This window comes from Carassius carassius, chromosome 4 (genome assembly GCF_963082965.1).
Source record: "Carassius carassius chromosome 4, fCarCar2.1, whole genome shotgun sequence".
In the NCBI taxonomy this organism is placed as follows: domain Eukaryota; kingdom Metazoa; phylum Chordata; class Actinopteri; order Cypriniformes; family Cyprinidae; genus Carassius; species Carassius carassius.
The window spans coordinates 23,827,316-23,855,009 of NC_081758.1; the positions used below are offsets into that span (position 1 = coordinate 23,827,316).

Consider the following 27,694-nt stretch of genomic DNA (forward strand, 5'->3'; position numbering starts at 1 on the left):
ATGTGCTACTGCAAATAAATGTAAAAGGGATATAGGGATGCAATGCATTATTTCTAGAGCAAGTGAAACATGAATTTTGTGAGTTTTTAATACAGATGTTTTGAATTGACAGATATTGTGGTCTCCTTTAAGAAGGTACTTTTTATGAATGTATGCCCCAGCTGGTCATGGGGCAAAACAGAAATGTCATTTTCATGTAGAAAGCAGCTGTTGAGTAAGACAGTGTCAGAGAGAGAGACAGAGACTTGAGCGTGGGAGGGTCTTCCCCAAAGGGACTGTCGAGTGAGTTTCCATGTTCCACCGGTTGTAATGATGTAATGCAAATACAATTTACACATTAGTTTATGCTTTATTATACTTTTATCATTTTGTCATTTGTTTATACTTTAGTTTAACATTTTCTGCTAAGTTTTTTTTTCTGCATTGGATTTGAAAACACTCCCTGATGTCAGATAAACAACACTATTTTAAGAGTGTATCATTTGTTTTAAATATACAGAAGCAATATTGAATATCTTTTAACTGATGCTTTGAAATTAGTTTTGCATATCAAAAACTTATTTACATTCTATCAGAAGCATCTATACATCCTAATTTAGGATAGCTCGTTTGTCTCTTCACAATTTTTGTCAGGGTCTCTACATGTGTTTATTATTTTGTTTAGTCAGTTTACTTGTAATTTCGTTGTAACACCATCAGTTTAAGCAATTGGAAATGAGTTACAGTGAAATCAGTGAAAGCGCCAGCTCTCTGGGGGACAGCAGAAGTTGAAATCTCTGGGAAAAAAAATATATAAAAGAAACAAAAAGACAGACCTATGTATCAAATACATGAAAACATGAAAGTAAAGCACAATTTTCAAGACTACACTTTACTTCTTGAAACTATAGACGTACTGAAAAAGAAGAACTAAACCACTGGCATTCCCAAAAAAAAAAAAGAACGAAACCGAAACGATTAGAGCGAGTATAAGATGTAATCTGCAGTGCATCATCATCTCAATTCACTCCTGGCGACTGAGCAATCAAGAGCTGATTTTCAAACTAAGGTAAGAGACGATATATCATCACATAATATCCTGATAGTTATTAGAAATAGTTTTAATGAGGATGATCTCTGACGTGCAATCTCATTAATAAACACGTTGGCGAATAAAACTGTGAAAACGGTGTTTTATTATATATCATTCCATCTGCATAATATTGAAGGTACCACTACTTTGAATGATCGGAAAGCTTCACTCTCTATTCTCCCAGATGTTTCGGCGGTGTCTGACTCCTCTTTGCATCCTCACCATCATCTGTATGGTGTCTACAGTCGCCTCCTCCCCTCTTGGCCACAGGGGAGCGCTGTCCTTCTCCAATTCACTGCGCCTCACTCGGACTATTCGCGCACGCGTCCAACAAGTGCTGTCTCGCTACGTAAGAGAACTCGATACTGTTTGCGTAGAAGCCGAAACATATTAACGACAATGTGATTTGTTCTGTAACATTACACTATTATCCAGTTTGTATCTAAATGTTGATACAATGCGGATTTGTTTTATTTTCTCACAGAAACAGCAGCTGTTTGGCGACGAGCTCTTTGAGTACAGAGAGCTGATGTTGAGCACACTTCCAGCGGTTACTGTGAGCTATCAGACCTGGCTACACATGCAGGTGCGCATCGTATCTTTAGCACGTATTCAGTTTTACTTTTATATATTTTACTGCGTGAGAATATATTCGTTTCCATTCTGATAGAATATTCTAATATCGTTTGTAATGGTCAGGACAATGAGCGTTTGCGTTTGGCCTCTCACAACCTCCAAACCTTCTGGATTCACCTGGAAGCTCAACGACAGCAGCTGGAGAGAGAGAGGGATGCGACGAAAGACAGGAGAGAGCAGAGAAGAGACAAACGAGGAAAGCCTCTGCTCAATCTGTGCCAAAGTTTTCTCAGTCTGCAAATAGATCTGCGGGACTTAATGAAACAAGTCAACTCTCAGGTACAAGCGCACACTTGTTTGATCGCCTACGTAATGACTTCCCAGTCAACTGTAGGTATTTGGTGAAACGATGACACAATTCCCACGAGCAACACACCATGACCCCTTTAAGTTGCAAAACAGGGGGGCTCTTGCCAGAATATCTACTAAAAAAACCCAAGGGGATTTTTTTTAGGGTATATAGAAACTATTTGTGATATATTTAAATCTAAGAATAACAACACTAAAGACTTTGGAATGTAGCCTAGTGTTTAGTCATGTTTGTCTGTTCTGTCTTGTGATCTCTGTGTGATCATTTTCTGACTGGTTGGATATATAAAATCCACTTCTTTATTCTAGGATTTTTTTTTTTGAGACTTCTAAATAAAAATATTTAATATGAATATTACTAATATTATAATCATATTATTATTAGAATATTTCTATAATTATGTAATATTCTAAAGCCAGGGTTTCAGCCACGTCAAATATGAATTCTATAAATATACATAAACTGTGATAAGTAGAGTTATGTGTGTTACCAAGAAAATCTTGCTTTTTGGAACAAAAACAACATGATTCATTATGCTGAATCGTGCAGATTACTAATGCTTTCTCTCTGTCTATTTGCAGTTAAACAGTCTGAGTATCACTGCATCCACAAAGTCCCCACCTCTCCATACCCTACACTCAACTTCAGCTTCCAGTCCGAATCCCAGCATGCATCATTCCACAGAGAGCACCACTGTACTCCAGACCCCAACTCAGATGAATAATCCTCGCAGTTCCACACACTCTGTCAGCCTCCTACAACCCACCCAGGCATCAGCAACCTCTGTTTTCACGGGAAGCAAACTATCTGTGGATACTCAGCAGACAACAACAGCAGAGACGTCCCGTTGGATCCAGCATCTGAGAGGGTATGTGATACTGAGAGATCTGCAACGGTACTTGAGCAGATTGGCACGAGATTATGCTGTGCTCCAAGCTAAACACTGACAAACATGTATGAGCAAATCAACAAAGCTGTTTTGCCCCATGAAAAAAAAAAGTGTCACACAGGAATTAAAAAACAAAACCAAGGAAATACATAATTGAATACACTAACATTCATATCCTTAAACATTTTCATGTTACAGTTTCTGTTTACCTTGCTCAGTAATTATTTTATTTATGAAAATAATTACTAGTTTATTTACTGTTTGTTTACAACTAACTGAACATATTTCACTAATGTGATATTTTCCCTAATGTGAGAAGATTTTGATTTTTTTTTAACTGCATTTATGTATTTAATATTTAAGTATTTGGAGCATTTTCCATGTATGGAATAAGTCTCATGGGGGAGCACATCAGCAGGCAGCTATTGTAGGTTTTGAGATTGCCAAGCAGTAAGTATTTTTAGTTGATAAAATTATCACTTGAATGTATATGGCTCTGATTGAAGGGTAAGCACTTAACAAACAGCAAATTCTTTTGTTTATATTGGACAATTTAACTGAAACAAAAAAGGGGTAGTCAGCCATTCTAGAAGATCAAAATTCCCCAAACACCCCACTTCCCTCCTCCACTGCTAATCAGCGAATGAGAGATCAGAATGAGATTCATTTTACATTCCCTTTTTGTTGTCATTCCCCTGTACTTTCCACTTTGCCTTATTTATTAAATTATTTATTTTATTTATGTGAAATATGTGCCAAATTTTTGTATTACAATATTTATTGTTCATAAATAAGTGCATATGTACTTCTGTATATGTACTGAATAAAATGACTAAGAATCACTTGTAGTGCATGTGTATTAATGTGACAGTGACAGTAAGTGAATTCATATTGAACACTTGATGAAGACATTGTGATTGATCTCCATTTCAAAACATTTGAAAAAAAAATTTTTTTGGCATCTGTCTGAAGTCTTAGGGATTTAATAACCAAACAAAAAATAACACATTAAACATAATGCATTTAATCTTTTTTATTTATTTATTATTATTCAACAATAATTGAGTTATAAAATATTGCACTGATAAGTACTGGTGTTATTTGTAAAGCACGGTGAACTCTGAATACTCTGTATTATTTCTGCATAGTAATGCTTGAATGATTAAAATAATTGAAAAAACAAAGATTAATTAAATTGGTCAGATGAGAGAAAATACAAAATGAACTCATTTAATTAAAAATCTTCATTAAAGCATAATCTAAATTCAGTATTCAGTAATATACACTTGTTAAGGTGCTTTTGGAGTGAGACTGAAATGAATCATAAAAGGGTAGTCTGGCTCTGTGTAGTGATTGGCTAAAGCAGTCCTGTGAAATGATGTGGCCTCTGCTGGTGAGCTGTCATTGGCTGTTCATGAGATTCGTGGGGTGGTCTGGAAAAGAGGGACCAGGGTTATTATGTTTACTTGCAATAAAACAACAGCATTTGCTAACAACATTAGCAAACTCATCTATTTTATTTGAACCCCTCTCAACTCTCCTCTTTAAATCCCATTACCTACTTCTTTTTTTCAGGCAAACTCTTATAAACTTTGGTGTTTTTTTTCCCTTCTAACCAAAACCACTGCATTCTTCAGCCCTGTATTTATTTCTCAGTAAATGTGTGATTCTCACCACAGACAAGCGTCCATTCTTGGTCTTGACAACTCGCAGGTCCGAACCACTGGTGAAATCTATCACTCCCTCCTTTCCCCTCGCTATGGCAAACCTGATACTGGAGAGTAAATCATAATCAGATTAAAAACTGTAAACATGCACTTGATGTGAACTAAACTGAAGTTAAATACAATAACAATGACAACACAAAGATAAAAAAAATATACACACTTCTGTTCAAAAGTTTGTGGCTGGTATGATTTTTTCAATGTTTTTACGCCTCTTATAGGCTCACCAAGGCTGCATTTATTTGTTCAAAGACACATGATGGCAAAGCCACTGCTACAGTCTCAGTGTCACATGATCCTCCAGAAATCATTCTAATATGATGATTTAGTGGCCAAAAACATTTATTATTATCATCAATGTTGAGAACAGTTGTGCTACTTAATATTTTTGGGTAAACCATGATTTCATTTTTAGGATTCTATGATTAATAGAACGTAAAAAGTATTTATTTGATATAAAAATCCTTTGTAACATTATAAATTCTTTACTGTCACTTCTCATCAATTTAATGTATTCTTGCTAAATAAATTAACTTTTTTATATTTAAAAAAAGAAAATCTTACTAAGCAAAACGTTTTGAATGGTAGTGTATAAAAAATGAGCACAAGACTTGGTGACGTAGACAGAATTTTGCTATTCAAGGGATCCTGGATTGAAAAACACAACGTATGCAACTTTAAACACATCAAGCTTGTCAGAGAAATGAAGTAAGAAGTATGCAGGGACGGTGCTCATGCTTTTCTAGAGAACATCACCACCACTCCCAGACACTATTACAGGTCTGGATTTGCACACACACACACACATAAACCTGTCCTGGCTGATGTTGACATTGTGTATCTTGTCTGCCATGATGGCCAGCTTGGTGACAGCCTCGATCACATGATCGCATTGCAGCACCAGGTCACCCTAAAGGTCAGAAGGTCAAAGTGAAATAACAGAGGTCCAACTACACAACCAAGACAATCACAAAGCATAAGAGGGCGTCTCTCACCTTCTGCTTACTGTCAGTGGTGGGAAAATGCAAAACAAAGAATCAGTCACTGAGGGAACTAACAGAGATCCCTATAAAAAGAAACAAACCAAGATTGTATAGAACTGTGTGAAGTGTTACCCAGAGAGATATTAATGGATTTAATTTATGGGTTGAGTACTAGGGAAGAGTATGATTACCCAAGAATTAGATACAGTGAAAAACAGGAGTATGAAACTTTAATAAGCTTGGTTTTCAATTCATACAGTACTGTTAGGCAACAATGGAGAGTGCTGTATTACAGTAACATTACCCAGCAATGTGCCGTAGTCGATACGTTGTTTGAGTTTTGCTTCCTGGACCAGCACAGCAGATGAAGCGGTCAACTGCAGCTGACGCATACGTGTGCGATTGTACTTGATGACCGCTACACCATACTGAAAAATAAAAGAACATACAATAAGATTCTCAACCCCTCTAACATTAACAGTATTAAGTATTAGATTCATTTTATTTTTAATGTTAATTCTATTGGTTCCCTGCCTTCATCTGATAAATACTGGCCACTGTTTTGTGGTAAGGTGGTTTTGCAGGAGCAATTTATACTTTTTTTTTTTTCTGTCAATATTGAATAATATTTTTTTCTGGAGACTTTGTGCGCCCTCTACAGTAGAAACAACAGGATCAAGCCTCAGGTGTTGAGATTCAGCTTGTTCTGCAGGAAGCATGTGATTTTTTTTCATTCAGAGTTCAAAATGTTGTTGCGAATTTATATTGTAGACTACATCAGTTTATTTCAAATACTGTAACATTCAGAATGAATAAACTTCAACTTAATGAACTTTAATGAACACTAGACTAGAACCTTGAAACCAAACAAAGAATTCCCAGTGGGCCTTAGAAGTGACTCCACTTTCTTTTTAATGGTCACTGCATAGTACATTTTTATGGAATACAAACGTTCAGCATTATTTTCATACAAATTTATAAAAACACATTCCCACACAGAGACGTGTGTGTTTCATGTTTTATGTGTGTGTGAGAATGTTACCTAGCCTGGAGTCTACAAAGAGTTTGGGAAGACTTCCAGCATAGCAGTCCTTCTGACCCCCAAAGATAGCACTGGCAGCAACCTTCTGTTCCAACTACAGATAGTGTGAAATGAGTTCAGTTTCTCCATGTATGTACAGTACAGACCAAAAGTTTGGACACACCTTCTCATTCAAAGAGTTTTCTTTATTTTCATGACTATGTCACACTGAAGGCATCAAGGGCTATTTGACCAGGAAGGAGAGTGATGGGGTGCTGCGCCAGATGACCTGGCCTCCACAGTCACCGGACCTGAACCCAATCGAGATGGTTTAGGGGTGAGCTGGACCACAGACAGAAGGCAAAAGGGCCAACAAGTTCTAAGCATCTCTCGGGGAACTCCTTCAAGACTGTTGGAAGACCATTTCAGGTGACTACCTCTTGAAGCTCATCAAGAGAATGCCAAGAGTGTGCAAAGCAGTAATCAAAGCAAAAGGTGGCTACTTTGAATGAGAAGGTGTGTCCAAACTTTTGGTCTGTACTGTATGTGTATGTGCACGTCTGCTCTTGTATGGATGCAGTACCTGCTTCTTCCACTCTGGCTGGAGTCTCCTGCAGTAGTCACTGACCAGGTTGCGAATGCACATTCTGTGAAGGTGCTCAGATGCCTGCGGGGGAAATTGTACAAAAGTCAATCACTATCCAGGGGCTTTTTGGGGGGGATTTTTAAAAATGTTTTTGAAAGAAGTCTTTTATACAATCTTTTATATATATTTAAAATGTGCAGAATTTTCAGCAGCTATTACTCCAGTGTTCATTGTCACATGATCCTTCAGAAATCTTTCTAATATCCTGATCTGGTGCTCAAGAAACATTCCATATTATTATCAACATTGAAAAAATTATGTTTTTTTTGTTTAGTTCAGGTACATATGTGACCCTGGACCACAAAACCAGTCTTAAGTCGCTGGGGTCTATTTTTAGCTATAGCCAAACTTATAGATTTTTATTTTATGCAAAAAATCATTACGAAATTAAGTAAAGATGTAAAAAAATAAATTCCATGAAGATATTTTTTGTATATTTCCCACCGTAAATATATCAAAACTTTAAAGGCGATTTTCTCAGTATTTAGATTTTTTTGCACCTTCAGATTCCAGATGTTCAAATAGTTGTATCTCGGCCAAATATCGTCCGATGTATAAATTCATTTTCAAAATTCATTTCATAAAATTGACACTTAAGACTGGTTTTGTGGTCATGGGTCACATATATTTAATCTGTGCATGCTGAATAGTAAAAGTATTTGTTTCGAACATTAGTGTAACCACAACTACATCCTCAAAACATTTGTTCAGTTGCCAGTTTATCTGACCAAACAAAGCTCAGTGGTTCAATCTAGTATCATACCTTTATCATATATTATTATCATACCTCAGTGAGTGAGGGCGGTGGTCTTGGCCAGCTCTCGTCAAGCACACTGGCAGATTTCGTTTCACCTTCATCAAGAAGGAGAATCTCACATGGTCCAGGAAGTACTTATTGTCAGGGCAACAAGGCTCATTGTGCAGGATGAAGCCTTTGATGAACCTGTGGTATTAAGGAAGGAAGAAATCAATGACACAATCAATGTAGCTCATTCACCTACATGATACAAAAACTCTCATACTTGCGTATAGTGTCAGCTGCTTGTCTACGATGCATGGCTTTCCTTCGCCCTTTGACTCCTCTCCACCATGACTGGATTACAATTACTGCAAGATGAAAGAGACAAACAGACTGGCTGTTGCCTTCCTTTGCTATGCCTGTCTTTCTGTGTTTAGGCCATTTGTCAAGGTTACCTGCATGTCGGAATCCGTTGGTACTTGGCACGCTCCCTGTAGCCCCGCCAAGATGTCTGCAGAGTGACAGCTTAAAAACAATCCAATACTGTACATTTATTCATTATATCATAAAAACCCTTAGCAAAGGATATTTTTTCAGCAAAAGCTAATTATCTCAGCTATACAAGTATTACAGTGAAGGAACAATTTCATCATCACAGTCTTACCGATGGTTTGTTTCTTGGCCTCAAGTGCATCCTCAGTTACAAACAGAGTCCTTAGGAAGCGGATAAAGATTTTGGACCTAAACAGCAAGTAAACTAAGATTCATTTTTGAAATTCAAGCACTATTATCCCAGCTCTTCCACTGCCGTCCTAGAGCCAGAAAAAGAGGATCTCCTAACCCCTTTAGATTTTTGTCACCATTTTCAGGGACAAAATAACAGATGCATTAAATTGTTCAAAAATGAGGCATTGTGATGTTATAAAATATTTATATTTCAAATGAATGCTGATCTTTTGAATTTTCTATTCATCAAGGAACAATTAAACATTTTATCACTCTTTCCACCAAAAATATTAAGCAGCACAAATGTTTTCAACATTGATGATAATAAGAAATTTTTCCTGATCATAGGTCAGCATATAAAATTATTTCTGAAGGAATATGTAATGGCTGCTGAAAATTCAGCTTAACCACCACAAGAATACATTTTAAAATATTAAAATAGAAAATAGTTATTTTGAATGGTCATACTATTTTACAATATTAATAAGTTCATCATTTGTGAGTATAAGAGACCTCCCCGAAGAACATAAAAATATTTTCTAATAATCTAATAATAACTAATAACTCTTTTTACCCCTCGCCTGCCCAGTTTGTATTCTTCAGGTTTGTAGTTGAGGTGTTTGACCAGAGTGGCGACCCCCTCTGGGAGCTTCCCACGCCAGTTTGGCCAGGTGTCTGGACACAGAGACTTATACCTGTGCAAGAAACAAAAAGTAAAGAAATATGGCTCTCTGTTAGCAGAAACACTGATTGCATGAAAATCAGTGTGTTTGAGAGACTGACCTCTCTAAGAACACCTCAAAGTTTTGTCTGTATGCAAATCCAGCTCTCCTTACTCTCAGATTCTCCATCAAACCCAAATACTTCACCTGATGCCTGACCAAAACTTCATCAAATCCACCTGAAGAAACAGAGGAAGAGGAAGGAGGGAGAACAGCACCTACAATGTCAGTTACATCAAAACAGGGAAATACAAGCACATTCGTTGGTGTGTGCAATTTATTGGTCTATCAATACATCACACATATGCTTTTACCAGGCTGTTTAGCATCATTGGGTTTTATGCAGCGGACATACGATGGTTCCTTTGACATCAGAATCTCCATCAGTTTAGCTAAACTGAGCTTTAACTGTGTGGCAGCCTGAGCAGAGACAACAAGACTTCATTTCTTTTTATGTTTATGTACAGTATGTGTCTCTGTGTGTGTGTGTGTGTGTGTGTGTGTGTGTGTGTGTGTGTGTGTGTGTGTGTGTGTGTGTGTGTGTGTGTTTATCTTAACCTAACCGTCTCTGTTCTTCTCTGGTCCATCAACTCATTTGCATGGAAACACTGACTGACAATGTGATTCCCCGCCTGACACAGCACCTGCAATGAGACACAGTGGGTTTAGAAACATATATTTTTTCAGCCATCCCTCACACTGTAAACACACCGTACCTCCTTCAGGTGTCTGTACAGCAGGTCATTATTTTTGTCCAGAAACCCTGAAAATAGAGGGATAAAAACTTCAATCACAGCACCAAATCAATTATCTATGGGTGGACAGTTGGATGAATGGATGTTCTCTCCTCACCAGTGACATTGTAGTTAACCTCTCCAGCATAATGTACAAGTCTAAATTCCTCTCATCCAATTGCCTTGCGGATCTTCCCATTGGCCATTTTATGACTGGAACATAAAACGGACAGATAAAGTCAGATACCAGACAGCATCCCAGTAATATCTTAAACATCAGTCATGCTGCCAGTGGTCCTACGTGACAAAATGGCCATGACCACCCACTGTGTCCCCCAACTTCTCCAGGAAGGTGATGTCACGGGCATCTCCTCGTCTTAAACACTCCTCATCCAGATTACAGTCGAACATTAGATTAGTTCATTTCAGTTCAGTTTGGATGAACATAAAATCCTCATAATTAGAAGGAAAACACACAGACAGACCAGAATGGCAATGATGCCTTAATGTTTCTCCTCCACCAGGTCACAGATGATTTCGTTGTTGAAATATTCCACTCTCTCCCACTGGTCAAAACACAAGCAAAGCAGGTTTTACACAAAAAACAACAAAAATGAAAGAAAGAAATGTGAGCAGTCATGACAGTTAGATACTATCAGCGTGATATAACAGATAGGTGTACTATGAACATACTATATGGATGGATTATGTAATAAGTGTATGTACACTATAAGCAGAAACTATGAAAATATGAACATCATTTAAACTAATGCAATGGACAGTAAAAAGGTATTTTAACTATATATTAACATGGCATTTATTCCTGTGATGGCAAAGCTGATTTTTTTGCAGCATTCCTCCAGTCTTCAGTGTCACATGATCCTTCAGAAATCATTCTAATATACTCATTTGGTGCTCAAGAAACATATCTTAGTATTATTAATGTTGAAAACATTTGTGCTGCTTAATTTTTATTTATTTGTTTTATTTATTTATTTTTTTGTAGAAATGTATTTACTGTCACTTTTGATTAGATAAATGAATCTTTTTTACATATACAAAAATAAGTCTAAAACAAGTACATAAGGTTTTGCTGTCCATAATAGAGGGCTCTCCTCAGCACTTAATTTAAGGAAGAGTCCAACCAATGATGACAACATTTTAATTTTTGAGTGGAACTATACCTTTAAATAATAAAAGTTTGTTATTAATGAAACCACTTAAGAAATATAATTTCAACTTAGGTGAACTTATACAGTGATTTTTGTCTTCTTTTTCTCCCCCACACTCACCACAACCCCCTCTGCCTCATACTCCTCCTGTTCACTTTTCAGCGTGAGCTCAATAAACAGCTGCTGCAGCTTTTCATTGCAGTAATTAATGCAGAACTGCTCGAAACTACAGACAGAAAAAAGAAAGAGATTAGTCCATACTTCCATTCTCATATCTTAATGTAATTTTATTTTCATATTTTCTTTAATGTGATGTTTTAATGATGCAAATAAACCATTTCTATTTTTACTATTTCCTCAACTAAGTTTTGACAGTCAAAGAGTGAGAGAGAGAGAGAGAGAGCGAGTCAAACGCACCTGTTGTGTTGAAAGACCTCAAATCCATCTATGTCCAGCAAACCAATAATAGAAGAACATTTACTGGCATAGTAGACCTCATCCTGTAAAAACACAAAAATATAATAATCTTTATAATAACTCCACTAGAGGGCACATCAGAACCAAAAAAAGCACACTAAGCTCCAGTTCATCCATGTGTGATGACATTCAGACAAATAAGCCACTTAGTAAGTAAAGCAAGGGCACAGTCCTTATCGACAGAAAGTAGAAACACACCTTAAAGGCCAATGATAGGTTTAACTTCTGGACAAGCCAGGTAAAGGCACGACCATATATGGCTTTGGCCAAAGAGTCCCGAGCAGAAAGAGCCTGTTCTAAACTTAAGGGACTGATCATCTGAAATCAAACACACACACACACACACACACACACACAAACACAAACACAACTGTTTGTTCATCTAAGATTAAGTGTGTTGCAAGACAGAACAGAAAAAGAGATATTGTGATATTACCTCCTCTCCTTTGGCAACAATTTTCTTGTGAGTAAGAGCTTCTTTCAGGACTGACCCGTTCACACCCAGCAGCTGATGATAGAAAAAAATAAGGCACATTCTCCACATCTATGTACAGTCGTGGCCAAAAGTTTTGAGAATTACATAAATATTAGTTTTCAAAAAGTTTGCTGCTAAACTGCTTTTAGATCTTTGTTTCAGTTGTTTCTGTGATGTACTGAAATATAATTACAAGCACTTCATACGTTTCAAAGGCTTTTATCGACAATTACATGACATTTATGCAAAGAGTCAGTATTTGCAGTGTTGGCCCTTCTTTTTCAGGACCTCTGCAATTCGACTGGGCATGCTCTCAATCAACTTCTGGGCCAAATCCTGACTGATAGCAACCCATTCTTTCATAATCACTTCTTGGAGTTTGTCAGAATTAGTGGGTTTTTGTTTGTCCACCCGCCTCTTGAGGATTGACCACAAGTTCTCAATGGGATTAAGATCTGGGGAGTTTCCAGGCCATGGACCCAAAATTTCAACATTCTGGTCCCAGAGTCACTTAGTTATCACTTTTGCCTTATGGCACGGTTCTCCATCGTGCTGGAAAATGCATTGTTCTTCACCAAACTGTTGTTGGATTGTTGGAAGAAGTTGCTGTTGGAGGGTGTTTTGGTGCCATTCTTTATTCATGGCTGTGTTTTTGTGATTGTGAATTGTGAGTGAGCCCACTCCCTTGGATGAGAAGCAACCCCACACATGAATGGTGTCAGGGTGCTTTACTGTTGGCATGACACAGGACTGATGGTAGCGCTCACCTTTTCTTCTCCAGACAAGCCTTTTTCCAGATGCCCCAAACAATCGGAAAGGGGTTTCATCGGAGAATATGACTTTGCCCCAGTCCTCAGCAGTCCATTCACTATACTTTCTGCAGAAGATCAATCTGTCCCTGATGTTTTTTTTTGGAGAGAAGTGGCTTCTTTGCTGCCCTTCTTGACACCAGGCCATCTTCCAGAAGTCTTGGCCTCACTGTGCGTGCAGATGCGCTCACACCTGCCTGCTGCCATTCCTGAGCAAGCTCTGCACTGGTGGCACACCGATCCCGCAGCTGAATCCTCTTTAGGAGACGATCCTGGCGCTTGCTGGACTTTCTTGGACGCCCTGAAGCCTTCTTTACAAGAATTGAACTTCTTTCCTTGAAGTTCTTGATGATCCTATAAATTGTTGATTTAGGTGCAATCTTAGTAGCCACAATATCCTTGCCTGTGAAGCCATTTTTATGCAACGCAATAATGCTGCACGCGTTTCTTTGCAGGTCACCATGGTTAACAATGGAAGAACAATGATTTCAAGCATCACCCTCTCCAGCCTTGTGCTCGTCAACATTCTCACCTGAGTTAACAAGACGATTACTGAAATGATCTCAGCAGGTCCTTTAATGACAGCAATGAAATGCAGTGGAAAGGTTTTTTTGGGATTAAGTTCATTTTCATGGCAAAGAAGGACTATGCAATTCATCTGATCACTCTTCATAACAATCTGGAGTATATGCAAATTGCTATTATAAAAACTTAAGCAGCAACTTTTCCAATTTCCAATATTTATGTAATTCTCAAAACGTTTGGCCACGACTGTATGTGTGCAGGACATCGAGTTGACAAATGCAACATTAAACAACAGTGTGATCATTACATCTTTTCCAAACATAAAAAAAAATTATAAAAAATATATATATTTTTTATTTGTAATGTTGCCTTTGAATTCACACTAATATCTATTTTAGGTTTTCGGACAGATTTCAGACAGATGCTGTCACTTTGGTACATGCCAGACAAGATTTCATCATGTCTGTAAGCTCAGGAGCAATTGTAACACTAGTTATTAAGTTCAAATTGTATGACTGAATAGAGAAATTGGATCTTTAAAATGTGTGATGACAATTATTTCATCTAGTTCAAGGTTTAACATGTATTACATTATTTTAATTATAATATAATATTATAATCCAATCTTTATGTTCATTCTATTAACTGTACAGAAGTACAGTTATTTTGCCACAAATAAGTATTTCTAGGTAGATTTCTGTGTGCATGAGTTATAATGGGAAAAAATGTTTCAGTTGGCCAGATCTCGCCTATTTAACTTTAAATCTTTATCTGGAATGGAGATATAAATCACTTTGGAACGTATACGTCTTAAAACAGAGAACAGCCTCAGGAAACTCTGCTCTTCAATAATAGCACACAACAAACCTGAGACAAGTGACTCTAATGAGACAGGTGTCTAATTCCTCAGAAACCGGTAGAAAGTTCAGACACATACTAACTTATCACTTGAGTCAGCACATTAACTCACTTAAGGTCCCGGTATACTTCAAATGAAATCGAAGGATGAACTGATATGATGTGATTTTGAACTAAATCAGGCCGAAACTAAGTTCGTTTTGAGTTTTTTTGGCAGTTGGAAACAGCTCTCCAAAACAAACTTTTTAAGGGAGTTTGTTGTGGCTCCTAAACACCTTTGAGCTACCATTGGTCTATGGCAATTACGGTGGCTGTGTTCTGGAACTCCGCCTTCTCTGACATGCATTTTTTTCCCTTCCGGTTAGTTTCTCTTTCTACGGAGCTCAGACAGGAGAACACATCTCTGTGACTATCTTGCGGGATGTGCACAGTCCAATCTTGAATGTTTCAGCAACACTTTTTTGCGTGGCCCCACAAGCTAATACTCAGTGTGTCAAGGCCAGTCTCTTTGTAGTCGAAATTGGTGTCCTGTGCATTTTTGAATAGCATAACCTTTGTTCTCATTCTTTTTCTTTGCCAATGAATATATCAATGCTACTGCCAGATGTTTACGAAACTGTTCTTCTCTCACAGCTGCCATTGTTGTTGTGCTTAGGGGTACACGTGTGACACACGTTTACAACCCCGCCTCCAGCAGCGCCGGGGTGTCGAAATGTTTGAAAACAGTATACCGTCACTTAGCCTTTTCAAACTACTTTTTGCCCTCAACTGAAGAACGAAAAAGAACTTAGTTTGAAGAATATCGGGGCGTTTAGAGCATGAGTGCCAGCTCACCTGGGACAGATAATGCAGCTGGGGTCCTGTGGTGATGTGAGTCTCTCCCTCCTCATCTTCACCGAACTGTATGTTGTCTATCATTGATAGAGCTCACCCGTGGACATTTACCCTGAAAGATAGAGTATATGTTACATACAAACAGACACACACACACACCACTAATACTCAAACAATAGCATGGCCTGATAATGGTAGACAAATCTGCTCTCTTCCATGGACACACATAGACACAGTTAACATGAATGTTGTGGGTTGGTTTTCTCCAAACCAAGTCTCTTCAAAAGAGGTTCATCTCCACCCTCCAGCAGATGATAGAAGATGTGGAAGTTTCTCTCACCATGGTTCTGATGGGCTACACAGGATTTCTCTAACAGGTAGTTTAGGATGTGACCTCCAATTTGAGTGCCCTGAAAAATACATAAAAAAATTAATAATTGTTTATAATGGTGCACAAAATATAAGGCTTTGTGTATAAACCTATGACAATAATATCACAATTCCCAAATATTTTCTGAAATATTAAATATATCAGTTTTTTGCTAATGTGATCAGCTTGAAATGTAGACCAGTAAATTTGGGCTGGATTTAAGCAAAGTGTGTTACATTTACCTTATAGTCAAACTGAATGTCCATGTATTTCCCAAAACGACTCGAATTGTCATTCCGGAGAGTTTTAGCATTCCCAAAGGCCTGTTGTAACAGAGTGAAAGTGAGATTTAGCAAGCTGTGTACAGAGGACCCTTGCAGTGTTTGTGTGTGCTTACCTCCAGTACTGGGCTGGACTGCAACAGTCTCTCTCTGAAGGTGTGTGTGTTGTTGCGGGTGGGACAGATGTGTGTGTAGTACTGAAGTACTTTTTTGGAGGCCTCAGTCTTTCCAGTGCCACTCTCTCCCGAAATCAGAATACACTGATCTTGTCTCTCAGTCCGCAACGCACGATATGAATTATCGGCCAGGGCAAATCTGACGTCACACAAACAGATACAGACTCGCTCACATATAATAAAACAAGTTACAGTGATAGGTTTCAAAGCCATGAACTGTTCTTCATGTGTGCAAACACTTAATGTGTAAATGTTTTAAAGCCTATCAAATCCGTTTTCTTTCCTGCAGTCACATATTTTCTTCCCATTACTATGGGAAAGATTCATGATTTTTTTTAAATCATAATGAGTATGTGGGTTTGTGGGTGTATGTGTGAGCGGAAAGTTGTATGCATGGTCCCGTCTCCAGAATCTCCAGGAAAGTGAATCATACTTTTTCTCAGGGATTCTCACGGCCATAACACAAATAACACAAACACACTTAACACTCACATGTGAGGTGAGATCTCATAGAAATTGACTCCTCTGTGGCGCTCCATGTTCTGTTTGGAGTAAATCTCCAACTCTTTGTAAGGATTCACTGACACCAGCACTGAACCAATATACGTCTGATGAAGACAGACCGATAAAGAGGTAGAAAGACAGAAACATAGGTGGATCAAAGCAGAAAACCACAAAGTTAATGTAAACTACCATTCAAGAGTTTGGGGTCGATGAGATTTTTTATCTTTTTGAAAGAAGTCTCTTTTGCTCACCAAGTCTGCATTTACTTGATCAAAATATACAATCATATTGTTAAATATTCCAATTTAAAATACATTTAGATTAATTTAATGCATCCTTGCTGATTAAAAGTATTAATTTCTTTAAAACTATATCTTACTGATCGCAAACTTTTAAATAGCATTGTATATATTTCCTATACTATAGTATGCACCTGTAGTTAAAAGTATTTTATTATAATATATAGCAATGGTGTTTGGGAATGTGTTACATAAATGAGGCCCTCTCTGTACCGGCGGCGCAGGTTTTCAATGAAAGCAGCTTCGCTTTTGTAGTTCTCCAAGAGCAGGAAGTCTTGGACGCCGACCCGATCTCTTGCAGAGAGAGTGCTCTCCATCACTAACCTTACACCACCCTCTACACCAACCTCCTATAAAGAGAGACAAAGTGTAAAACACAAAGAGAACACTGATGCAAACACTTACACACAGCAGAGCTACAATACAGGAACTGAGAGTGTGTGAATGTACACTTATAACCAGGCCCACATGGAATCTGCAGCCGCAGAAATTCTGAAAAAAAAAACTCCAGCGATTTACACAGAATTGGAACGCCCATCATTCACAAAGTTCTGCACGTCCCTGCCCCTTGTGTGGTTGTAGATGAAATGTTTTGAGTAATTTTTTAACATGTTCTGAATTCTGCAGATTGCAAAAAATGCAAACATAAAAGTCTGGAGAGTCCCTCTGAAACTGTTTATAAGTAAATAACACAAAAATACACAGCAAAAAAAAATCTGAACAAATCAACAATAAAAGTACAAAAAAACAACAGACATTCATGCAAGTACAAATTAACAAAGGATGGGTGCCATGGAAATATTTGGCATTGGTTCCTGACACACAAACACAGTTGTCTGTTTTTCAGAGTAAGTGCTGGTACCTCTGAATCCAGTGGAAAATCTGACAGGACTTTAAGTGTTTGAGGAAGTGGGTTTTTGGAGTGGGTTCAGAAAGAGAGAGAGAGAGCGAGAGAGAGAGAGAGAGAGAGAATGTGTTTTTCTCTGTGTGTGTTAGCGAGAGAGACAGGAAAGTCACATGTGGAACCTCATGCTAGAACAATAATCTGCTGGGATTAATGCTGTGTGTGTGGATGTTCACTTTCCTTGGCTCTGCTCCACTGTTGTTCCACAGATTCTTTTCCAAGTAATTAGTGATAAGGGTCCCCTAAAATGCCTAACAAAATGCCCCGCTCCCCAGACACCTGCACTTTTAAATCTTTCCTTTTGCCATTCTTAATCCATTATTCTCTTTTGCCATGTGTGTGTGCGTTCTTGTTATTGTGACATATCAGGACACAACTCTGTATAATGACATAGGTATTACAAGGAGAGGGTGACTAATGAGGACATAACCCATATCCCCATTTTTCAAAACGCTTATAAATCATACAGAGTGAGTTTTTTTGAGAAAGTAAAAATGCACAAAGTTTCCTGTGAGGGTTAGGGTTAGGTGTAGGGTTGGTGTAGGGCAATAGAATATACAGTTTGTACAGTATAAAAACCATTACGCCTATGGGATGTCCCCATTTTTCACAAAAACAAATGTGTGTGTGTGTGTGTGTTTTGTTCTTATATACTCTTATATAGTAGGATATAGATGTACGCACACCAAAACAAGCTCCAGCAGATAATTACATCTGTCTCTAAAATGAATTCCTTTCCTCATTATGTCCCTCATGTTTTCTGTGTTCCATTTGGGGTGTTTAAATTGCCCATGTTTTTTAAAAAACTTTTAAAAAGTTTAAAAAATCATATTTAAACTCCCCCCCCCCGTCAAATACATGAATCCAACTGAATACATCATTTACAACATCAGTGTATCACTCACTGCAAATCCAACTTTCATTTTGTCAGATAAAACTATTTTATTGATCTATAGAATGCAGAAAAATTCAACAAAACATAAAAAAATAAATAAAGTAAACTTTGTAGCCATTTAGTATGAGCACTGATAATGTACTGATGATATATTTTGGTTTTGGTTTTTATGATAATATGTATTTATTATTCAGAATTAGATCTATGCCATTTTTTTACTATATTTTGTTGTAAAAGTCTCCATTAAAGTGATTATTGTTCTCTTTCAGTGAAGTTTCAGTGAGTATACAACTTGTTTTGGTGTAGAGAAGTAATTCTATATAATATTTCAGTTTGGTCAACAAACTGATACACAAGTTAGACAAACTTAAAGTTCTACATCACTATTACATCAAATTAATGCTCATCTTGACTTAAAATGCAAGCTTACGGAGTTTCTGCGGGAGTTTTTATTATATTATGAATGATGAAAGTACAGACCGACTTTAATTGTTAAGTTTATGCAACTTTTGTTTCCATAAGTTGAGTATACTCAAAGTCCTGCAGCTGGTGGCCTCAAGATTATTTTTTTATTCTCTCAAGATCTGAATTATTTTAGTATATATATATAAAATGATCGTTTTAGCTCAAAGGTTGATTGATATTCGAGCAGTCTGTTCTTTGCTGCTGCCCACGATATACCAGGACAGATTAGCATTTACACTAATATGATGTGGTCACATGCATTTTGACTTTCTCCAAATATAGTTTGAGTGACTGGATCACAAAACGTATTAGACTGCTTTTACATCTGCAATTACTCAAAACAGAAGAAATACCAGGTGTAAAAGAGCTCTCAAGTCATTGAGCGACTCAAATAATAAGTTTCTGTATGAGGATGCATTTAACAGAGAATTCTACATTGCATTTCAAAAGAAGTAGCCTGTGGACACATCCTCTATGCTTACATTCTTACACAGCTTTCCTCTCTCGCTTTCTCTCTTTTCTTCTCTCTCTCTCTCTTACTAAAACAAATGCATTTGTTCTGTTCTTCTCTGTTGCTCTAGAAGTCCATGAAGGGAAAACACTGTTGACAGTCTCCCAAACCAAAGCCCCACCCACAGATGATTAGTCAAAAGACCACTTTAAAAACTTCTCTCTCATTCCTGTTATCATACTCAATGCTTTATTTTCAGTCAGTTTCTTTCAGACCCACCCTCCTTTTTCCTATCTTCTAAAGATCTCTTTCTTCAATAGTTTCTATTTCTTCCATCCTTCTCTTTCCCTTTGCACACAAAAGAACAGCAGGGCTGAGTCATCCCTTTACACAGGAAGGAAAGAGAAAAAGGGTTACAGGTTTAGCTTTGAATAATCAAATAAACAATGAGAGTTGGGAAAATAGTCTAATATCATCTGATCGCTGACACTACATGCGAACATGACTATAGGCTATTGAAATGGCCAAACAAATGTCACATTATTTAACCTTTTACCAGCGTTAGACTAAACAAGCAGTGCTTCAACATTATAACAGCACTGGGACATTTCACTGTTTGTGACTTGATTTTGTGTTTTTTTTCTCTCTCTCTTGGATCACTTGGGTTTCTCTCATCAAAGTGGAGCAGGCAGAGAACAGGGAAGAGAAAAACCTGGAGTGGACTTGGACACTTCAATAAATCTAAATGCCCCTTTTGGCAATATTTTATTGCACTTTATGCACACCTGCCTATATATTTCTGCTAAAAACGCTAATATTTCATATTTCTAATAACTTTCAATCACTAATAAATACTTTATAAGACAGTAATATATATATATATATAGCCTATATATATATATATATATATATATATATATATAGTGATACCCAACTAATATATATGGACACCCTTGGTAAATATGATCAAAGAAGGCTGTGAGAATTAATCTGCATTGTTAATCCTTTTGATATTTTATTTAAAAATTTCTCAAAAATCTAACCTTTCATTGGATAATGAGAATTTAAAATTGGGGGGAAAATATCATTATGAAATAAATGTTTTTCTCTAATACACATTGGCCACATTTAAGGACACCCTTTTATTGAATTATTTTTTAAACCTCAATTTGCCAGTTTAACAGCTCCAAATTCTCTGGTTAGAGAACACCTGACAAGAGACCATTCCTTCATCCAGAATCACTCCAGACCCTTTAGATTCCCAGCTCCATGTTGGTGGTGCTGCTCTTCAGTTCACTCCTCTCATTTTCTGTAGGGTTCAGGTCAGAAGACTGGAATGACCATAGCAGAAGCTTGGTTTTGTGCCCAGTGACCCATTTCTGTGTTGTTTTTGAGGTTTGTGTTTGGATTATTGTACGGTTGGATGATCCAAACATGGAACATTATAAGATTTCTACCGGAGTAGATTTTTTATTTTTTTATCTGTTGGTATTTGATAGAATCAAAGATGCCATGTGTCTAAACAAGATGTCCAGGACCTCCAGCAGAAATATAGATCCACAACATCAAAAATACAGCAGTATATTTCATTGTACACATGGGGTACTTTTTATCCCTGTGTTCACCAAACCCATATTGAGTGTTTGCTGCTAAAAAGCTAATTTTAAGTTTCATCTGACCATAGAAGCCAGTCCCATTTGAAGTTCCAGTTATGTCTGATAAATGAACAGTGTTGGGAAGGTTACTTTGGAAATGTAATAGGTTACAGATTACAAGTTACACTGTTTAAAATGTAATAGTAGTGTAACTTTTTCAATTACTTTTATTAAAGTAATGTAACTAATTACTTTTGAGTACTTTTTGATTACTTTTCTAATTTTGTGAAAATTAAAGAATAATAAATAAAAGCATATACATCAACTTAAATACAGTTATCTAATAAGCATGTGATGTATTCTGTGTAATAAACTCCTGAAACATTGGTGTTTTTTTGAAACTGTTGTCTCTGTATATGATGATAGTTTTCTCAAAATAAGTAAAATGCACATGAAGTGACACAGAGCAGTTCTAGAAATTATGTTTATGTGCTTGTGTACTCCTATATTGAGGCAGCAGAGGTTGAAAACACTGCGAGCTTCAGTAGGCCTATGTGTAGTAAATGAAACCATGTCTTTGACATTAATTTACAGGAGGGGCGGACTGGGAAAAAAATTCAGACTGGAAAATTCAAACTCATACAAACAAATTCATGGACAAAACTATTTTTTGTATGGACCTGACATAAAAAAGGTTTAAATATTTAATTTGGGGACATGCAAAATAATTAAAAGTTCTCTCCTGAACTGCACCTTCACTTCCACAGTCTCTTTATTTTGCCCTGTTATCCATCTCTCTCATGACTTTAATACTCAAGATTGAACAAAACTATACTTTACAATACAATACTCTACAATACTACAATATCTTTATAGAAAAATCCTAATACTGTACACGAGTTATGTTTTTCCCTTACAAAAAATTACCATGCTTTTATTAGCCTATATAAAAGTAAAATAACCTTGTTTTGTTTTTGTTTTTTTGCAAATTGATTTGTATTTATTTTTAAATAAATACATTTGCAAAATAATTTTACATTTTTGGTTATCACAGTTAAACAATAGTAACCATTTTCTCTGGATTTATAGTTAAATATTAAAATGTTAATTTTCGTAAGGGTTGCGTTGTTGTCTGTCGTAGCTCCCCCTAAACCTATAAAAAAAAAATCTGAATTTTTTTTCAGCTAAATTACTACTGTAACATTACAACACATAATAATGATGTCCTTTATATAGTATTTTGAGTGATGACTGATGAGCAACGTGCTGCTGCTTGATTAAATAAATAAAAAAACAAAGACATAAAAGCATCTTTACAGATGAAACTGACCTGAAACCCTGAACAGGAGTTCTGCTTCTCTGCTCCAGCTGTGCGCTTCCACAGTCCACTCTATCTCTCTCTGAGTCTGATCCAAACCGTTTGGCGGAGGCGCGGAGAGCGCGCGAGTCATGACTAACACTTCATGACTTATTAGAGATTTAATTATCAAATGGCGGATTCGCAAATGATCGCTTTAGTAGGCTACATTCGGCAGGCAATTATACAATAATGATATTAAATAGTGGGGCAAAATCGGCTGCCAGGCCACCGGGAATTGTCCCGGTTCTCCCGGTGTCCAGTCCGCGCCTGACCACAGACACGCAGAATGTGCAAGTCATATATTGCATTTTTGGGGCTTTATATTCACAGACACTAGTCGATGTCATGTTTTGATTCAAGTGTACTGACTTACTTTTGATTTAGTCATCCAAAATGTGGCATATTCCGTCCGCGTTAGGCATTTCGTTTTTATGACTGGATTCTATGAACCAGACTGTATTTCCGCATCCCGGAAATTATTAGGGCGGTATTTCTCAGAATAGTCAGCGCAATTTGGGAAAGAAATCAGTTAAATCTGTATGTGGATGTGTGTTAATATTCAAATGTAATCCCCTTTGTAATCGTAAAAAATTTCATAAGTAACTGTAATTTAATTACTCATTTTTTCGTAGTAACTGTAACTAATTACAGTTACAACAATTTTGTAATTAAATTACGTAACGCCGTTACATGTAACTAGTTACTCCCCAACACTGTAAATGAATATGCTGGAGTTTGTTTTTGGATGAGCTAGGAGAATTTTTCTTGAAACCCCCCTAAACAACATGTGGTGATGTAGGTTCTGTTTGACAATTTTTTTTAAGGTTTTCTGACTCCGAGACTCGACTATTTTCTGCAATTCTCCAGCTGTGGTCCTTGGAGAGTCTTTAGCTACTCAAACTCTCCTCCTCACCGTGCATTAGGATGATATACTGTAGACACATGTCCTCTTCCAGGCAGTTTCGTAACATTTTCTGTTGATTAGAAATTCTTAATTATTGCCCTGATGGTGGAAATGGGAATTTTCACTGCTCTAGCTCCTTTCTTAAAGCCACTTCACTAATTTGTGAAGCTCGGTTTATCTTTTGCTGCACATCAGAAATATATTCTTTGGTTTTTCTCATTGTGATGGATGATTAAGGGCATTTGGGCTTTGTTTGCTTTGAAATAAAGAAACAATGTTTTAATTATTGCATTTTTTGCAAAATTTTCCATACATTATTCTGCGTGGATGTTGTAGTGGCCACTGAAGGCTAAATTCAGAAAGAATTCGGAGTATAATCCATTGGCAAATGTAAGAAAAATGTGACCTAACTGGAAATTTTGTCTGAAATACACAGCATTAACTTTTTGGTGTATTGAACTGTTGTATTTTCTCAGATATTTAATTGTTATCACACTCTTACAGTTGTACTGTAAATACTTCAGTATAAGCACAACTATGATGATTTCCAGCGGCTAAATCAAAACCATGCTGATGTTCAGTACAAGACAAAGACTGCAAGTGTAAAATACTGACGAAAAACGAAACAAAATGAAGGTTCAAGAATTCTCACTCTCTTCCCATATTGAAAATCATTTCGGGCTGTGTTTAGCCAAACCATCCATTTGTCATACAACTGGAAACACTTGGCTTATGCAAAGGAGGCCTATGTACAATCTCATTAATCATATTTATATTTTTTTCTAGTGGGAAACAGGAAGACAAGATTTTAATCAATCCAGTGTGCCACTTATAATATGGATAAAGAGGTTGTGCACTTTCATAATTTCCTATTAAAATTTAAATGCAAAAATACTCATGGATACCACTGATCTGTTCATGCATGTTGCCAGCTGAAGGGCTGAATGAATTATTCACCGCATCAGACATAGCAAACACAGAGCAGTGATGGACATGGTGACCATAGTAGTAGACGACAAACACACATAAACACCCCCCCACACATCTAGTACATAATTAATGTGGTGATGAACACATGATAAAGACAAACTCATACCAGCCCCCTTCAGGTTTATGCAATGCCCTTTCAAACTCACACATAAACAAACAATTTGTATGTGTTCTATAAGATCACTTCAGAGCCACTGTCTGTTTTTTGCTTCAGTAAGGTTTGGCATTTCCCTTCTCTACATCAACAATTGTGGCTTTCATACAAAAGCAAACACGCACACATATGAGAACACACGTACAAACATCCTGTACTGAGCACCTGTGTTGCTGCTTCATCACATTATCAATCAAAAAATAGACCTCATCAGACTAACACACTTAAAACACACAAATATTTTCTGGCACTCATTAAAGTGAATATTTCGGATTTAACTGAAAGCATCTCTGAGCAGATATTGCATGCTTGTATGTTTGCTGTGCAAATCTGTTCAGAATCATACAGTCTGAAACACGGAATAAACAAAATGACTGTAAAGGTTGGGATCTGTCTTCATGTTTAACAGCCACGAGACCACACAGAAGCAATGCTGTAATGGATTACAAGTACAGTGAAGTTGAGCAGAGTTTTTCAAGAAAGAAGATATTTTAAAAAATGTTTCAGCTGCTTTCGTTCAAACAATGAAATTCAGGCAGGGTCCACCATTGTATTAATTAGATGGTAGACGAATTAAAAAACAAAACACAGACTATTTGAGACCCACTAAAGAAATAAAGTTATACTGGTTTGGCACTACATGAGAGGGAGTAAATGATGAATTTTCATTTTTTAGATAAACTGTCCCTTTAATGTAAACTGTTAAGCTGCTGGGTTCTTTATCAAGCCTTTGTGCGGTTTGGAACAGCTTCCATCCCACAGAAACCTTGATGAATTCCTTCCTCTGTGTACTTTATCAAATCACTATGGCATATCATTCTTGCAAGTAATATTCCTCTAAAGCAAGAGAACAGTTTTTCATTTCCTCTTCTACTTGACCCAGCACGCATGGATGAGTATTAATGCTTTTTTATAGCCCTCAGTCATTTTATTAGTTTTGATATGTAACACATTATTCGAATAAAACTTGTTGCAATTCCGTGTCCTGTTAATATACATTTTATGTTTATTTTAATATTTTCATTTGCACTTATGCTTGTTTAGTTTTGTTTAATTTTGAGTAACTTTATGCAGCTTATGTCACCTGTCAGTTGTAATAATTTTATTATTTTGTATATATTTGTAATTAGTCGGTTGTTTAATTTCATTTGTGAACATTCATTTAATATATATACCCTTATATTTTTTGTTCATTTGTTTTAGCTCTTATGGTGTGGTATTGTGGGGTTTTGGAGTCAAAGAAAGAAAAATGTAAAAAGCCAGACTCAAACATCAGTGGAAGAGTCAGTCACCTTTTATTTCAACTGGGCTACTACGGGTACTGCGTCCGAAGGTTCCCTGCATTAACCGTTTCATGAAGCCTATTTTACCACATACCACTCTGTCCCAAAGTGAAACTGCTATTTGGGACTTAAGAATGACCACTTGGCCCCTGGTAATTTCACTGGCCCTGACTGGAACAGAACAATGCAGAAATACTCTGTTGCAAAAGTGCAAAAGTGATACTCTCCATTAAACAGCACTGATTATAAAGAACACTGATACTAATACTTCCCAGGTATGTTCTAATGCAATATTTAAGTTACGTTTCAAAGTACACACATATATTTTGCTTCAGTGTTGTGTATGATTTTGATGAAGCTAATAGGGTTCTGCTTTTATTATTAGGCAAATAGCTGCCTGCAGGTGTCACCAACATGTCACTGAAGTGAATTTGCTCAACAAACAATATCCTTGCATCACACTGAGATGTAAAACAGTTGAAATTAGTCCTAGAATGTTTAAATATTTTAATATTTAAATGTCGGAATTTATATTATATATAAATATAATGTATATTTAATATAGAAATTATTTAATATAGAAATTATATCTAATAGACAAATGTAATGTATATTTTGCTTGGGGTTACACACAAGATGAGAACTCCCATTCAGAGATGCTTTCGGTGGTTACCAGGATAATAGTCATAAAATGACTAAAAGTATCACACACAGTTGCTATACCTACCGTTTCCAATGCCATAATTGTCAATGCTATCTGAATTTGGGAATAATCAACACTGAAGTTCACTGAAAGATCATTAGACCAGCTACGAGAGACAAAGAAACAAGAGAGAAGTAGATTGAAACTGAGACAAGGACATGTGTAATGTCATCACTGAAGCTTAGTTTGGGCTGCAAACACATAATAATGCAACAGAGGTCAACCTTTGAAACACACTCGGATCTAAAATGACTGTTAGAGACAATTTTGTAACAGTGTCTAGAGGTAATTAAGTACACACAGCAACAAAAGCTGTCACTGGGGCGGTACCCATTTTTACCCCAATGGTTGCATATCAGTACCTTAAAAGTACTCATTAGAATTCAGTTTCTAAATGGTACATATTAGCATCTTTTAAAAGGGTAACAACCAAGTGACAGCTTCTGTACCTTTTTTATGAGACTGTACATCATTGCTATAAACAATGTAAATTGTGTGTAAATTAAAAAGTAAATAACTGCATTTATGAAAACACTTTTTATATTCAGTTTACCTGAAAAAAGGGGTGGGGTTATGCTAGGGGTGTTTTTTCAACTATGCACATGTTCGTGGACTATAACCTAGACAGAACACTTAAAACAATTCACATTATCACTAGTTCGTTTAATTTGTCCACTATAATATTTTAGCCGTGGACATGCACAAGAGATGTGTGTCACTTTCACCACATTTCAAATGATGTACTGTGTTTTTGATATTCTGTGGTGAAATTACATTTTATGCATCTTTAAAATAAAATAGCTGACTCGGGCTAAGGATACTAGCAATTTATGTATCCCACACTCTCTTCACTGATACTATATTTTGGAAAAATAATATGTAGGTAAAGTTGTTTATGGTAGTGGAAATGCTGCCTTTAAATCATACAGTGATGATGTTGGAATATATATATATATATATATATATATATATATATATATATATATATATATATATATATATATATAT

At 36.6% G+C, this 27,694-nt stretch overlaps 1 protein-coding gene and 1 pseudogene across 1 annotated transcript; one reads left to right on the top strand and one right to left on the bottom strand.

The window, feature by feature from the left end:
* The first annotated feature begins 961 nt into the window (after nucleotides 1-961).
* LOC132130554 (uncharacterized) lies at nucleotides 962-2,995 on the top strand. Its single transcript, XM_059542299.1, has 5 exons — nucleotides 962-1,048; nucleotides 1,257-1,421; nucleotides 1,557-1,658; nucleotides 1,772-1,987; nucleotides 2,600-2,995. Exons 2-5 carry the CDS (start codon nucleotides 1,257-1,259, stop codon nucleotides 2,963-2,965), a joined length of 849 nt encoding a protein of 282 aa, XP_059398282.1. The 5' UTR covers nucleotides 962-1,048; the 3' UTR covers nucleotides 2,966-2,995.
* An 846-nt stretch (nucleotides 2,996-3,841) lies between these two features.
* LOC132139544 (unconventional myosin-Ic-like) lies at nucleotides 3,842-17,332 on the bottom strand (annotated as a pseudogene).
* Nucleotides 17,333-27,694: the final 10,362 nt, after the last annotated feature.